Source organism: Quercus robur, chromosome 12 (genome assembly GCF_932294415.1).
Source record: "Quercus robur chromosome 12, dhQueRobu3.1, whole genome shotgun sequence".
NCBI lineage: Eukaryota > Viridiplantae > Streptophyta > Magnoliopsida > Fagales > Fagaceae > Quercus > Quercus robur.
In genome coordinates this window covers 6218447-6234298 of record NC_065545.1, presented here as the reverse complement: position 1 = coordinate 6234298, position 15852 = coordinate 6218447, and the positions used below count along the sequence as shown (strand labels likewise).

The 15852-nt window shown below is 35.4% G+C and overlaps 2 protein-coding genes across 3 annotated transcripts; one reads left to right on the top strand and one right to left on the bottom strand.

Moving 5' to 3' along the window:
* The first annotated feature begins 896 nt into the window (after window positions 1–896).
* Window positions 897–11779, top strand: LOC126708920 (lysine-specific demethylase JMJ21). Of its 2 annotated transcripts, none has more exons than XM_050408926.1 (16): window positions 897–1274; window positions 2710–2814; window positions 3010–3065; window positions 3229–3371; window positions 4316–4513; window positions 4602–4801; window positions 5190–5289; window positions 5395–5970; window positions 7462–7584; window positions 7698–7778; window positions 7866–8197; window positions 8310–8567; window positions 9923–10007; window positions 10138–10360; window positions 11056–11221; window positions 11302–11779. In XM_050408926.1, exons 1-16 carry the CDS (start codon window positions 1126–1128, stop codon window positions 11438–11440), a joined length of 2934 nt encoding a protein of 977 aa, XP_050264883.1. In that variant the 5' UTR covers window positions 897–1125; the 3' UTR covers window positions 11441–11779. The 2 variants fall into 2 exon arrangements, with proteins under 2 accessions (XP_050264883.1, XP_050264882.1); XM_050408925.1 differs by having other exon boundaries at window positions 2710–2820.
* A 1063-nt stretch (window positions 11780–12842) lies between these two features.
* LOC126709163 (40S ribosomal protein S6) lies at window positions 12843–15618 on the bottom strand. The gene is made up of 6 exons (XM_050409277.1): window positions 15459–15618; window positions 15317–15381; window positions 14004–14061; window positions 13821–13929; window positions 13404–13676; window positions 12843–13238 (listed from the first exon to the last, which is right to left on the bottom strand). The coding sequence occupies exons 1-6, from the start codon at window positions 15462–15464 to the stop codon at window positions 13000–13002; spliced, it is 750 nt and encodes a 249-aa protein (XP_050265234.1). The 5' UTR covers window positions 15465–15618; the 3' UTR covers window positions 12843–12999.
* Window positions 15619–15852: the final 234 nt, after the last annotated feature.

Sequence of the window (15852 nt, the reverse complement as noted above, 5' to 3'; positions counted from 1 at the left end):
ATTAACTCACTTGGTAAAAAAAAAAAAAAAAAAAAAAAAAAAACCCTTAGATTAGATGGGACACATGTCGCAAATTAAACTCTAATTAAATCCAATTTTTACATTGAATTAACTCACTTGACACAAAAATTTAAAAACTTAGATTAGACGGGACACATGATGCAAAATTAAATTCTAATTGAATTCCAATTTGAAATCTAATTGGATTTTCTTTCAACTTCACCTATTATTTTATATATATAGATATAGATTAATTCTCTCCCCCATTATCAATACTTCTCCTTCTCTCATAATTTTTACGTTGATTATAAATCTAACTCTCTTTTTGTTTTGTTTTGTTTTTTCTTATTACTTAGGCAATTTGATGTTTGTGAAATCCATAGTAGAATGTTTTATCAAACCTACCATCCCCACTATTGCAAATATGTATTTCTCTTCTTTGTTTTTGTGTGTGTGTGTGTGTGTGTTTTTTTTTTTTTTTTTTTAAGGTTTTGCTTATGAGTCATAAAAGACAATTTCAAATCTATGAAATCCATGATATAAACGTCTATAAATATTTACACTTTATCTATTTATTATTTAAGAATTATCAAATTTTGTATTCTCTCCTAGAAGGGTTTCATCTTTTTATTTTAGCTAGTTTGTATATTTGTATTATGTTTATACATGCCTTCTTACATTTTTATTTTTGTTCAAAGAGTTAAAATCTCCTTTATAAGTTCAAAGTTTTTAATTTAATTTTTTTTAGACAAATAATTTAATCATATTATTGAAATAAATTGTTTAATTTACATGTACTTTCTTTATTAAACCGTGCATCCCACGAGCAGATCGCGGGCGTGACGCGAAGGTTCGAGGGCACACAGTAAAAGCGCGCACAAAGAAATGAAACACGGTCCGCACGCGCAGAGTTGTTGCGTAAGCTATCCTCTTCACGCGAATCCATAGCCCGCCATCTCTTCTTTCTTCCAAATCCCCGCGTTCACTTCTTTCTTCTTAGTTCTGTTCTTGCCAAATTAAGACACACCAAAACCACATTTCACTACAGAGAGAGAGGAGACCCTAAGTTCCGATTCCAATCACAATTTTATCATAATCACAAAACAAAAAGAAAAGTTGAGAGCAATGGATGAGCCTCACGCTCAGAGTTTGGGGCCCAGAGATCGCAGAACCGACGCTCTCGGAGACCTTTCGGTCCTTCCCGATGAAACCGTCTGCGTTATTTTGGAATACCTCACTCCTCGTGACGTTGCTCGATTCGCTTGCGTCAGCAGGTTTTCTTCAATTATCATAATTGTAATTTCAATTCACAGTGATCTCACTCGGCATTGACACATTTCTTCCATTTCGTAATTCCTAATTCATAGCTAAACTCGAATTTTGAATTTGAATTTGGACTATTTTGAATAAGCGAGAGCTTTTGTTGGTTAGCAGCATAAATTTCATGAAATGAGGTGAGGCATAGCAGCAAGAATTGCAAATTAGGGAGACATAGTAGCGATTACTTGCATTTCAAATGGATCCATTTCATGATTCGGATTAAATATTAAATTTTAGGAATCTAAAGTTATTTAACTTTCAACCTATGATGTCCGCTCTATGACGTTTGCTCTTTATCGTTAGACTAAGACACTAATTGATTTTTGATGTAGTATTCCTCTGCATTTTCAAAATTGTTATATACAAGGAATAAAATCTAAACCCTGAAATGGACTCTGTCCATTTGACTTGAAAAGGAGATGGTCCCTTTCCGACATGCTTGTATGCAGTCTTCTAATTCGGGAAGCTGAAATTCTATTAAAAATTGGCATATATCAGCAAAGCTATTAGGTGTTGAGTCACGTGTTAGAAATTGGGGCGTTAATGGTCTGTACTGATGAGTGGTGTTTTTAGGAATGTGCACCAAGTTTCGATATTACAAATCTAAAAGTGTATCTAGTACCACGTCATTCTGTTGGATAGAAAGGAATAAAATCTTTTCCATGAAATAGAGTCTCTCCATTTGACTTGAACTCGAGAGGATCATTTTCCAATGCTTTCCAATGTATTCATCTAATTCAGGAAGATGAAGTTTATTAAAATTGGCATGTTAGAAAGCTATTAAGTGTTGAATAACATGTTAGAGTTTGGTGTGTTAATGGTCAGTATTGATGAGTGATGGTTTCAGGAATATGCCTAAATTTAGGTATTAGTGCAATTTTTATTTTTATTTTTTGTTCCTTGCAACGAGTGGGGATGAGGGATTCAAACCCAGGTGCCCCCTATGGAAAAAATTGGCATTTGGACAATGCCAAGTGAAATTTGGTTATGAATTGAGTTCCATGGTTTATGGAATCTTTGTCTATGTATAACTTGCCAAAAAGTGAATGTATTTTAGCGACATAAAAGCAAAATGTAACTCCTGGGTATGATTGAATTAGTTTTTGTGTAGAATGCATACATTCTAAAACATATTAGCTTCGTGGTTATTAATTCATTTCTTGGTCTCATTACTTTTCACTACAGTTTCATGCATTTTAAGATAACGACAGAGATCTCATCAGCATCATGGGTTTTGTTTCAATTAGTGAATTTTGCTGGGTATTTGTTGATCTAGTTGTATGTCACTTACTGCCTTAAAGAAGCTTGAATGAAGTGTATGTGGCTGATATCTGATCTCCCTTCTAGTACTATAATTCCTTAATTTTTTTCTTTCTTTCTAACATGCAGTGTGATGTACATACTATGCAATGAAGAACCACTGTGGATGAGTCTGTGCCTTAAAAGTCTAAATGGTCCTCTTCAGTACAAAGGCTCATGGAAGAAAACAGCTCTGTATGTGTATGTCTCACTGTTCATGCTATAATTTTTCTTAATATTAGGGTCATTTGTTGGGGTTTGAGGCTAGGTTTATTGTTTTGTTGGTGTCATCAATTATTTTTATTCTTGGGATTTTCATGAGATATTAAAATTTGAATCCAATTTTTTGTTTTATTATGTATTAAATTGTTGTCATGCCTTTGGACACAGGGAGCATCTGCCCAGTGAATATGAAGAACCTTGCAGAAAACCACTGTATTTTGATGGTAACGGTTTTCCTACATTGTTCAATAACTCTTCCCAGATATTCTTTTTCTCAACTTGATATTGATTTGCACACAATTGCTTCTGAAGGATTTTCTACTTAAAAATTAAAGAAACTCTGAAGTTGTTAGGTCATTGTTTATAACTTTATATAACTTCTTGCAGGATTCAACTCTTTATTCTTGTACAGAAGATTATACAGGAGCAATACCACATTGAATGGATTTTCTTTTGATAAGGGCACCGTGGAAAGAAAGGAGGACCTTTCTTTAGAAGAGTTTTATCATCAGTACGAAGGGAAGAAACCGGTAATGTGATAAGGGTTCATATTCAATTAATAAGATTGTTCTGATTCCATTGTCTTCCAAATCATTAACTGCAAAACCATTTCTCATTAGTTTTATTATGTCATACTTAAACGGTTTGACCCACTTTTCTCTTCATTCGATTGATCCCTTTCTTGTAATGATGTCACATCTATGGACGCTAACCTCATTTGATGTTCCTTATTTTATATTAATCTAAGTTACTGCACTTGACTACTAAATTTCTTTGTTGCTCTGGGGTTATGTTTTCCTCTTAAAGAAATTGCCACAATTGCCCACAAACCATCAACATGCTTGCCACCATAGCCACACAGACCGCTTAATCAATTGTCACAGCCACTGAAGCCATCACTTCACCACCATTGTCAATGCATCTGCACCACCACCACCACCACCACCACCACTTCAACCACAAATGACATCAGCAGCTTCCTATTGCTAATGATGCTGCCGATATCATTCACATGCTACCACTACTTCTTTTATTGTACCAACACTGTCATCACATTACATTGCTGCCACCTCTACTTGGCACACACCACCATTACCCTGCCAACCACATTTACTAGGATAGTCACCACCAAAACACCTATGCCTCTTGAATGTCTATTACTTTTTTTCCCACTTCCACCATACCACTTATATTAGAACTACAAATACAGACATTGCTAATTCCAATGTAGATGTTCCGACTATGTGTGATTTTAAACATGTTTTTGCTGTTCTTAACTATCATACCTGTCGTATTTATAATTTCCAGTCTAACTGGCTATTCTTTCTCTCTTTTTAATGATAAATGGAAAAGGGAAACTCGAGATGAAATCATGAAACCAGCATATTCTACCTTCTTCTCTGTAATAGATATTTATTTTAGTCATTTCTGAGTCTATTTTATTCACATGGATTTTTGTTGAAACATGTACCAGGTTTTGGTTACTGGACTGGCGGATACTTGGCCAGCAAGGCATGCATGGACAACTGACCAGTTATTGCTGAACTATGGAGATACAGCATTCAGGATTTCTCAAAAGAGTGCACAGAAAATCTTGATGAAATTCAAAGACTATGTCTCATACATGAAACTTCAGCATGATGAGGATCCCCTATATATTTTTGATGACAAGGTGCTCCTCTATTTGTGCAAAACTACTTACTCTTTTATGTTTTTTGTTGTTTCTTTAATGATCTGAAGATATTCTCACTTTCTTGCAGTTTGGGGAAGTTGCACCTGGTTTGTTGAAGGATTACAGTGTGCCTCATCTATTTCGAGAAGACTTTTTTGATGTCTTAGATAGAGATGAGAGGCCACCATTTAGATGGCTTATTATTGGGCCAGAGAGGTCTGGTGCCTCTTGGCATATTGATCCAGCTCTTACAAGTGCCTGGAATACCCTTCTGTGTGGTCGTAAAAGGTTAAATCACACAACTGCTTAATGGTGTTATCTGTGCATTGGTTCTGCCCCACTTAATTCATGGCTGTTATATCTGTCACAGCATATGCCTATTTGTACTTGGCAGTTGATGAAACAGTGTGCACATAGTGAAACTATTTTTATTTTAATTTTTCAGTGGCAGTCCAGATTCTTGCATGTTGATGTGATTCCATAGTGAGAAAATAAAAGCATGTTGACTCTGATACTTCCATTCTATGATTAATTGGAGTTCTGTCTTCATGATTTATTTTGCTGTAGATCATGTGAATTTCACATAATTGTCTGCATAAGTTCTTTCACATTTTGTCTTGCTTCACTGTGATCGAAATTACTGGCTATGATGTAATATGTCAATCATGTTGAATAGGTGGGCGTTGTATCCTCCAGGAAGAGTACCCTTGGGAGTCACAGTACATGTAAATGATGAAGATGGTGATGTTAATGTTGAGACTCCATCATCACTGCAGGTATTTAATGCAGAAACTGCAGTCTTCATGATTTATTCTTCTATTTTATAGCTCATTCAATTTAGCTTGATTGGCTCTTTTTTCTTTTCTTGTGGATTTGTTTAGTGGTGGCTAGATTTCTATCCACTACTTGCTGATGAAGACAAGCCAATTGAGTGTACCCAACTACCTGGGGAGACCATTTTTGTTCCAAGTGGATGGTGGCATTGTGTCCTAAATCTGGAAACCACCATTGCTGTGACACAGAACTTTGTGAATTCCAAAAACTTCGAATTTGTATGTTTGGATATGGCTCCTGGTTATCAACATAAAGGAGTTTGCCGTGCTGGACTGCTTGCTTTTGGTGAAGGTAGTTTTGAGGATGCTGACAAGAATATATTCTCTGGTGAAGATGATTATAGTTGCTCAGAACTGACTAGGAAAGAGAAGAGGGTCAGAATTCAGAAAGCTAGAGATGACCCTAATTTTGAAGGGACTATCACCTCTGCCTCTAAAAGATATAATATGTGGAAACAAGGTTTCTCATATGATATAAATTTCTTAGCCATGTTTTTGGATAAAGAGAGAGATCACTACAATTCTCCTTGGAGCTTAGGCAACTGCATGGGACAACGAGAAATGAGAGAATGGTTATCCAGGCTTTGGGTTGGAAAACCAGGAATGAGAGAGCTAATATGGAAGGTAATTTTTTTCCTTGTTGGCCTATTTCTTTACACTCATCAAGCTGAGAGTTGAATTTATTAAATGAGGAAGCAAGCAGTAATATTTAACAAAGCTACGGTGTTAATATTGTACACCATAGATGATCTACAAGCGGAATTGCTTGTTGGTTCCCTTTCTTCCTAGAGACCTTAATAATCACCTTCTCTTAGAGTGGACCCGCTGATCCTACTTATGGGATCTTTTCTGTCATATTGACAGTCAATCAAAACTCTCTTAAGTGACAAATCAGTGTTGGTAAAAGTGCGGGGCACACTTAAGTGCGAAGGCCCCCAAGAGCCTAAGTGCAAATCGTAACTGTGTAAGCACATGTCTAATTGAAGTCAAGTGCAAATTTTTAGAAAATAATGTAATAAATTTGAAATAATTCTTAATATAATATAAGAACCAAGGGATCAATAGGATGTTAATTGACGATTTCTATGGCTAACAAAAACAATGCAATGCAGATGCTTCTTGTTTTCGGTAAAACATCTGGGTTAAGAAATGTTTCAAAGATTGTTCGTTGTTGGGATATACATATTTTGTTAGAATTCGAACTGGTTTATGGGTTTCGGGACCAAGCAGAAAGATCACAGGGGAAGGGGAGGAAGGGAGGTTGTGGGTTTTAGGATAAAGCAAAAGACCAAGGGGAAGGAGAGTGGGTGGGGTTGTGGGGTTTCAGGATAGAACAGAAGGACAAGTTAAAAAACATAGTGGTGCTATCTGTTTGATCAAGCGGAGGGGAGAGAGAGAGAGAGAGAGAGTGAAGCAGGAAAAATAAAAAAGATGACAGAGAAGAGAAGGGAGAGAGAGAAACATACCTGATAAAAGAGAAAGTTTGTCTTGCTTGAGTCTCCTTTTGTGAGGATGAGTGGTTTGTGGAGTGCAGAGCTGAATGGACTTTTTTTCCTTCTTGAATTTGTGAAGGAGTGCAGGGGTGGGCTTATGTGTATGATATCATACCATAAAATTGACTTTTGTAGAACAAATCCACAGTGAATATCAACGGCATTAAGATTTGACCACTACATTCAACATGTAGTTGTTTATTATTAATATTAATTAAAAAGATTCTAAAAAGTGCGCCTAAGGTGTGTTGCTGTAAATGCACCTTGCTTTAGAGGTGTAAGGCCACGAGCTTATGATGCTTCGTGCTTTGTGCTGAGGCAAGCTTTTACCAGCAGTGAGACAAATAATTGATTCTTTTGCTTGGAGTAATTATGATCATTGAGGTGGCTTGTTTTCCAGGGAGATCTATTTTGAGGGCTACCCTTTATGCATTTTTCCGTGCCTCTTATATTTGCCAGTTCATTTACATAATTTTTAATCCACCTTACTGATTTACAAGTTTGTCTACTAGAATTTTTTTTTATTTTTTTATTTTTTTGGGACTTGCCTTGTTGCTTGAAGTGCCTGTTATACTTTTCTTCCTGTCTCTATCGTTTCATTTTTTGCTCTGAAATGTCTTAGGGAGCATGTCTTGCACTAAATGCAGACAAATGGTTAGAACGCCTGACAGAAATTTGTGCTTTCCACGATTTGCCTTCTCCCACAGATGATGATAGGCTCCCTGTTGGCACTGGTAGCAATCCAGTAAGTTAGTTCATCAAATGTATAATCACTCATGGTTCTCTTAAGATACAAATGCTTTCTGCTTTAACTTTCAGATTCTACTTTTGGTAATATGTCCAAAATTTTCTCAACAGGTTTATCTTATGGAAAACCACGTAATTAAAATATTTGTTGAAGGAGGGTTGGAAGACTCACTTTATGGTATTGGCACTGAGGTATGATCTTACATTTAGGTTTTGTCCGATTACACCTTTTATACGAATCTAATTTTGTTTTTTGTTTTTTATACTGCCTGTTAACAGTTGGAGTTTTACAATCTACTACATAAAGTCAACTCCCCTCTGAAGAATCACATTCCTGAAGTTTTGGCAAGTGGGATTCTTTATCTGGAAAATGGGTCTTATACAGTTGTTCCTTGGGATGGCAAAGGAATTCCTGATGTGATTGCTAAGAGCAATCTGGTTCCAGAAAAGTGCAAAGTAGATGGATATCCCTTTGGCGTATGGAACAAGAAACAAATTGAATATAGAAAAGCTGGGATGTCAATACATGAATCAAGTAGTTCAGCAAGATGCACTGGGATATGGCCATATATTGTAACAAAAAGATGCAAGGGGAAGATATTTGCTCAATTGTAAGCTACTAGGATGATTATTATAGTTTCTATTTTTAGTTGCAATGCAGCAAACTATTGGGTTTATCAAAGTTCCATAATTGAACTTGATGCAATTATGTTCTGTTTGCAGAAGAGATGGACTGTCATGGGAAGATACACTAAGCTTAGCTTCCTTTCTGGGGGAGAAGCTCCATAACCTTCATCTCTTGCCTCTTCCACCTCTCGATTATTCAATTTTTTCGGATTTTGAACAGCATTTGGAATTGACCCATAGTAACTGTCATATGGAGGCTGTTCCTAATAATTCAAACATTCAAGTAGAATGGGAAATTTTCATCAAAACTTTAATGAAGAAGAGGAAGGGTGTAACCAGCCGTCTGTCTAAATGGTATGCCTATGCTTTCACAGAAGAACATCTATCTGCAATTGTTAGTTAATGAAGATATACCAAAAATGTGAGGCAAACATGGTCCTAGTTTTTATATCTTATTATTAAACACAACTATCTCCAAACAATGAACAACACTGACAAGTGTTGTTTATTGTTGGAGATAGTTGTGTTGGATAATCCTGTGTGTTGTTTATTGTTGGAGATAGTTGTGTTGGATAATCCTGTATGTATGCTGGACAGTAGACAGACACATAGACCTTCATAGTTATTTTGCTTATGGTACTCATTGGTACTTACCTGCATATCTTTGTTAAATATGCATGTTCTGTGGATAAATGCAGTTTTGTGTATGTTACATGAAAGGTAGTTAGACATGACAAATCCCAAATCTAGCTATTAGGACACACTTTTGTCTTGTGTGTTGATTACTTTATGAATTTTTTGAGCTCTATATCTATGTTTTGTGAGTGCTTGCTGAAAATCCATAGCGTAAATTTAGAAACAAATACTGTGTACTAATAACATAACAAAAAGGCATCTTTTGTTTTGCACATTTGTAGGATAAAATAAAGTGGACAGTTCTATTGGTGTCAGAACAGGGTCCAGTAGCAGTGCACATGGATGTCTTGTTGAAAAGTGACTAATATAACAATTGTGGTTAAGGAGAAGTGGCATATATGTAATAGCCTTAAATTGATTGGGTGTGCTCAGTTCTTGATCATTATATTTATATTCTTGAGGGTAGTAATCCCGCTTTTGTGGATCTTCAAGGAAAAGATTTGTTGATTAATTACTTTCTTGCTGATGGGGTCTTTGTGTCTTGATATTTTGTCAGTCAAAGGCAATTGACTGTTGGTGGTGGAATGGAATGGAACAGCCTGATTGTTGTTGCATGTCTGACTAACCTAAGTAGTTCTTCGTTGGGTTGGGACTTGGGACTGAGAGTTTCTGTGCTTTCTAAAGCTTAATTAAAGAGAGATTGTGTTCCAGCCAAATTCATTGGATAAAACTAGTGCTTTGTACCGGCTTTTTATTTTTAGGTGTATCTACCTTTTTTTACTTTCAATCAAATATATCCAGAGCAGTCACCTGAGATTGTTGTAGTGATTTTCTAATGCATGCTTGTGCCTATACTAATGCATGCATACTGTGCTTTGATTCACAAGCTCTTTATCCTGTACTGCTGAAGATTTGGTTTTTAATTACAACTTGTTATCTGTTTCTTGTATTTTTGAGTGATCATACTCTTGGCCCATATATTGTAATGTAAATTGAGCTACATTTTGCACTTCATATATGGCATCAAAGAGTTTAGTGTGAGACCTCTGATATTCTTTTGTTGCACTTTGTAGGGGAGATCCGATTCCTAACACACTGATAGAGAAAGTTGATGAATACATCCCAGATGATTTTGCCAACTTGCTTAATATATTTGAGGTCCCTTGCCCATTCCAGCATCTTGTTTGATTATTTGAAGGACATCGCTCTCTTATTAAAATATAATTTGATGGACTAGTCTCTTTGTGACAAATGTATATTTACTTATCTTGCTCTTATTTGACTTCAGGGTGAAAATGGCCTAAAGAAAGTTTGGAAACCTTGCTCTTGGATACACACGGATATTATGGATGACAATATCCACATGGAATCAAGCTCGGTTACTTTGTGCTTGAGTGAAAATGCTGAATATGCTGGCCTGGTGGATGATGCTTCTAATGGCCATGATGATGTTTTGAAGGGAAAATCATGGTGTCCTAGCTACATTCTTGATTTCAGTGATCTTTCAATAGGTTAGTGCTTTCACTAATTCAGTTACATTTCCATGTGAAGCTATCCACTTGTTCTGCCTTTGCTTAGGCTTCTATATTAGGCATGGAGCTTAGAGGGCCCTAATGACATTACACGACATGACCGATCATTAATTAAATTTAATACAAATGGTTATGAGAAATTTTAGAAATATATCGTGATTGGGTTGAATAAAGGGCTAGGATGCATAGACACGGACACGGGTACAGGTACAGGTATGGGTACGATACAGCAACATGAGCAATTTTTGAGAAATTGTAACATGATGCAGCAAATTGGACACCGTTACGACACGAATACGATACGGGTACGGCACCCCAAATGAAGTGTGTGTGCATCCTAGATAAAGGATCTATTCCTGCAGTACAGAGGATAATTTTAGTGTGGGGTAATTATTGGGAGAGAAGGGTGTGTAAGCTTTTAAACTGTCCCAATCTTAACCAGAATTCTGGCTGCCTTTACCTGAGTTAGTTTCCAATCTATTAATGCAACTTTCTTTCATTTATCTTGTTGCACTTGCCATAGAAATATAGTACAACCTATATATAGAAAAAGTGTGTCCATATACATGAGTTTCTTTTGCTCATTTTGCCAATACTTTACTCTTTGTATCTGATTCTTCTATGTGATTTATTCATTTTGCCGATACTTTATTGATCCTTTATATGATTTGCAGGCGATCCAATTTTGGACTTGATCCCCATATATTTAGATATATTTAGAGGTGATCCAAATCTCCTTACGCACTTTCTGAAGAGCTATAAACTTCCTTTCAGAAGAATGTCAGTGTGTGAATCAGTGGAGGGTGGTGATAAATTTGGACGACTTTCATACCTTACCATGTAAGTAAATGGCCTCTATCTATGTCAATAATGCCATATTTACAATAGTGGGATTTATTTGGATATTTTCATGCATGTAGGTGCTATTGTATTCTGCACGATGAGAATATTTTGGGAGCAATCTTTGGTATATGGAAAGAACTCAGAACGGCCAAGTCATGGGAAGAAGTTGAACTGACAGTATGGGGAGAGTTAAATAACTACAAAGGCTTTCCCTGATAAATTGTCTTGCCTGCTTAGCTCTCTTATTCAGAGTTCAACACTATTTTTTGAGGAATCATTTGTTGCCACTATGTTATATATTATAGCATAGGTCTCATCTAATCCTTTTTTTTTTCTTTAAAAAATAAAAATATATGCATAACAAACACAAAAAGACTGGTAATATTTTGTAATAATTTATTTATTATATTTGTATTTGTAGAGTTTTTAAATTGATGTTATATTACACCCATAATTGTTTTAAGGGAAAATGAAGTGAACATTTAATTTTTTTTGTAACCTCATGAGGATGATGAAATGCTCTACGCAATTGCATACACCGACTTGAATCTTTCATCCTTGACTTATTTCATATTTTTATCCTACAGCATTCCTATTAAAGTTACATTAATGCTAGGGACAGTATTTCATTCTCTCTTCTTTTTTTTTTTTTTTAATAATTGGATAGTTGAAGGAGGAGCGATTGGAACCTTAGATGTCTCAATTAGAAACACTATGAACAAGAAGTGCAAATCAATTGACACAACTCTTTGGTCTTTGCACAATCTTTTTTAATTATAGTTGATGTGATAAATTATGATTAGAGTGACACTAGTTTTCCTGAGGTTGTTGACATCATTTTTATTAATATTGGTAATAACATACCATCTAAATAATTGTAAAAATAAAAAAATAAAAAAATAAAATTTGTGAAAATTCTGTAATCCCTAGACTTAGTATAATACGGTCTAGAATGATGGTACGACTGGCACATCATTTTTTCTTTTTTTTTCTCGTAGGATTGTTCATCCACCTAATGGTATCAATAAAACTAGACGAAATCGATCCGTATTGACCAATGACAACGGTTTTTGACGATGATGGAGAACGAAAAGAAAATTAAGAAAGCAACGGATGCCGAGTTCAATGATGAATAGTGAATTTAAAAAATTGGCCATAATTGGCCACACATCATACCGTTATATGATATATATTTTTACATTTTATATAAGAAAAAATAAATTGTGCTCTATTTTTTATAATAACATTATTTCACTTAAAGAAAAAAGAAAAAAACAACAAAAACAAAACAATCGAATACCCCTAGTTCTCATATTTGGACAATGCAGTTATAAAGAAGAAGATTCTCTTTAAAGACAAAGTGGTTTGACAATCACATCAACCTTCATGGGTGCTTCATTTGAGGCTGGCTAAGCAGGATTTATTTATTATTATTATTATTTTAGATCCATGAAAAGTTTTTTGAAGAGGGACTAGGTTCATTGCTCCTGTATGAAAATATAGGAAGACATTAAAAGCAACCACATTTAAAGAATTGCATACGAACAAAACGATTACCTAGCAATTATAGGTAAATTACTATGCAACATTCGAAAATTCTCCATTACAAGAAACCATCAACATGTAATACGATGAAAAATTCATTGAAATAAGCAAACATAGAGTACTTTCACAAAACAAGGAAAACCATATCAGAAAATTTCATAGATATTCATCTTTTAACCAAAATTTCAAGACTCGCGAGAGCATGGACCTAGCCCAATAGATGCATGAACCTAAGCCACAATAGATGGTTTAGACGCAGCAGAGAGCCTGGATCTTTTCTTGGCTAAGCTCTCGCTACGACGATCTCTTTGCTCCTTCAATCTTGAGGCAAGGAGCTTATGATACTCAACAGCAGCTGCCTTGGACTTGGCAATTCTCTTCTTCTTATCTGCAATCCTTGCTCGCTTCCTCTGCAAAGTCAATGGAGTGACCAACCTCTGAATCTTGGGAGCTTTGCTTACTTCCTTCCCTGCCAATTGCACAAGCAGCATTATACTTAAGAATTATAGAAAACACAGAGCTAACCACCATAATAACTGAATTACTATTGAACCTTCTAAATCAAACTTTTAAAGGCTAACAAGTATATCCAGTCTCTAGCCCAAAACATTAACATTGAAATTAGGAAACTTACCAGCTTTTGTGGTAAATGTTCGACGATACGTGTTGACATACTTTCGAACATCATCCTCCTTTGAGAGATTGAAAAGTTTACGGATCTTAGATGCCCTCTTTGGACCTCTCATTCTTGGTTTCTCAGTGTCAGTCAGACCAGGAAGGTCATTCTCACCCTTCTTCACAATAACCAAGTTCAGAACAGAAAGGTCTTGGCTGACAATGCATCCACGTACAGATTTCCTCCTCCGTTCTCCGTTGCGCCTACCGTGCCCACGGAAGCAAGGAGTTCCTGGCCAGATAAATTTAAATGTTTCATATCATAATCCTTATAATCAGTCTCTAACAAAGCATGTTATTGGCTACAATGAACCAAGATGCTTCTAAGGATTTTGGTAAATAGTAGCATGCACTAAAAACAGAAATTTTGGCCAACCTCTGTGAAGCAAGAGACGGACACGGCCTGGAGTTAGCACTCCCTGCTTCATTGGGAATCCTTGCTTGTCACAACCTCCCATGATCTTGAAAACATAGCCCTTAAATTCCTGCAAAACAGATATTTGAGAAAACTAGAACTTGTAGCAGTATTTGACAAATGCAAAACATAATGGGTGCATACCTCTCCAAGAGAATCTCCACTGACCTCCTGTGAAATCCTCTTGTCAAAAAATGCTCGGCTGCAAGTTCAAAGAAACAAAATAAAACATGAGGAATTATCACTAGCAGAAGCTTTAAGTAAAAAAATTTGCTATTTCAATTGACTCATATAATCTAGATATACTCCATATTGGTTACATATTTTACATATAGCCTCAAGGTAAAAATTCAGAAGTTACCAATCAAAAAATCATTGGTACAAATTTGAAAAAAGCAGGAACATAATTGATATTAATCAAGCATATAGAATGGTACAACAAAATTTGGTTGATAACAACAGAATCTTCAAACTAATGTCTTTCCGGGCTAGTTAGTAACATTTATAATTTTATAATCAACTTACTTAATGACATTTAAACTGATTAGCTAACATTTTCTATAATTAATTAAGAAAGAAAAAAAAAAAAAAAACAGTATGATGATGCCTCAATAGAGGCCCAAAAAAAAATTTCACGACACTAGTACCTTTTTTCCAAGGCAATATAAGACGTAACAAATGTGTGAAAATATTTCTCAATTTCAAAATCTTTACACAGGAAAATACTATGTTTTCTCTGCAAACTGATTATGATGATGCCTTGCGTAATGCTCATTAAGCTCATAATTTTATCTGAACATATTCCAATGATATATGTTGAATTCCAAAATTATGTTTGCAAGAAATTATTGGACAGAGCCTAATTATGAAAAATTGGAATTCAAGTCAGGTCTCTAGATTTCTTTTTCTTGATAGGTAGCTTTCTAGATTTCTATGTTTAAACCCTTGTAAGGATGATGCACAAATATATCTTGCTTAATGCCTGTTACAGTATTACCTTTTACAGTGAAACAGAGGACAGCATTGATTATTTACAATTGAACATAACTTAAAAACTAACATTAAAACCCAAGAGACCAGGCCGGCGATATTTGATTGGAAAATTCCTGGGCAGCATTCTACGTTAATGATTGTGAAACAGGCTATTTTGGCTTTGGCAGTGAAATTCCGCGATTTTCATCAAATCATTTCTTTTTTTTTTTCCAATCCCATTTATCTTTTTTTTTTTTATTACAGACCCTGCTTTTACTAGTTCCAATTTCTTTTTGCTTAAAAAACAGTAATAGCTAAGACAGCTAAAAACAACATGTTAATGATAGATTTATCTGGGCCAATATAAAAAAAAAAAAAAAAGAGTTGAGTTATAGAATTCATTCATACAATTGAAAGAAAAGCAAATCCTATTTGATATGAAAGCTATTAATTTATATGATAAAGAGAGAGAGAGAGGATCTAACAGCTTCTGGTCATCGTCGATTTCGAGCTTTTTCTGGCACCCAGTAGTTGGGTTTGCGATGTTGAACTGTAAAACGAAAACGAATGTCACAGTTAGTGTCTACGTATTTGTGAGAGAGAGAGAGAGAGAGAGAGAGAGAGCACCTTCATCTTGGAGTGGAGCTGGCTGATGCGGCTGCAAATGAAGAGGAAGTGAGATGCGTGCTTTCTTTAGGGTTTTGTATGATGCGCTTCGGAGAGATACGATGTGGTTTTTTTATTTTATGGTTTTGGGTTTTTTCCCAGAGAAATGGGGCCAAGGCCCAAACCTTAACAAATGGATCAGACATCAATAGTGGGTTGGGCCCATTTAAGGACCCATTTCCAATTTCAGCAGTAGCAAGCCCAGTTGGGTGATCCCATGCCATAATAGAAATTGTGTTTCAAGCTTTCAACAACAGATCCTTCAAATATAGTTTAAAACTTTTTTTTAATAAAAGTTTTATGTAAAGTAAACAATTGGAAGTTGAGTTTAATCTACAATGATCTATCTTAATTG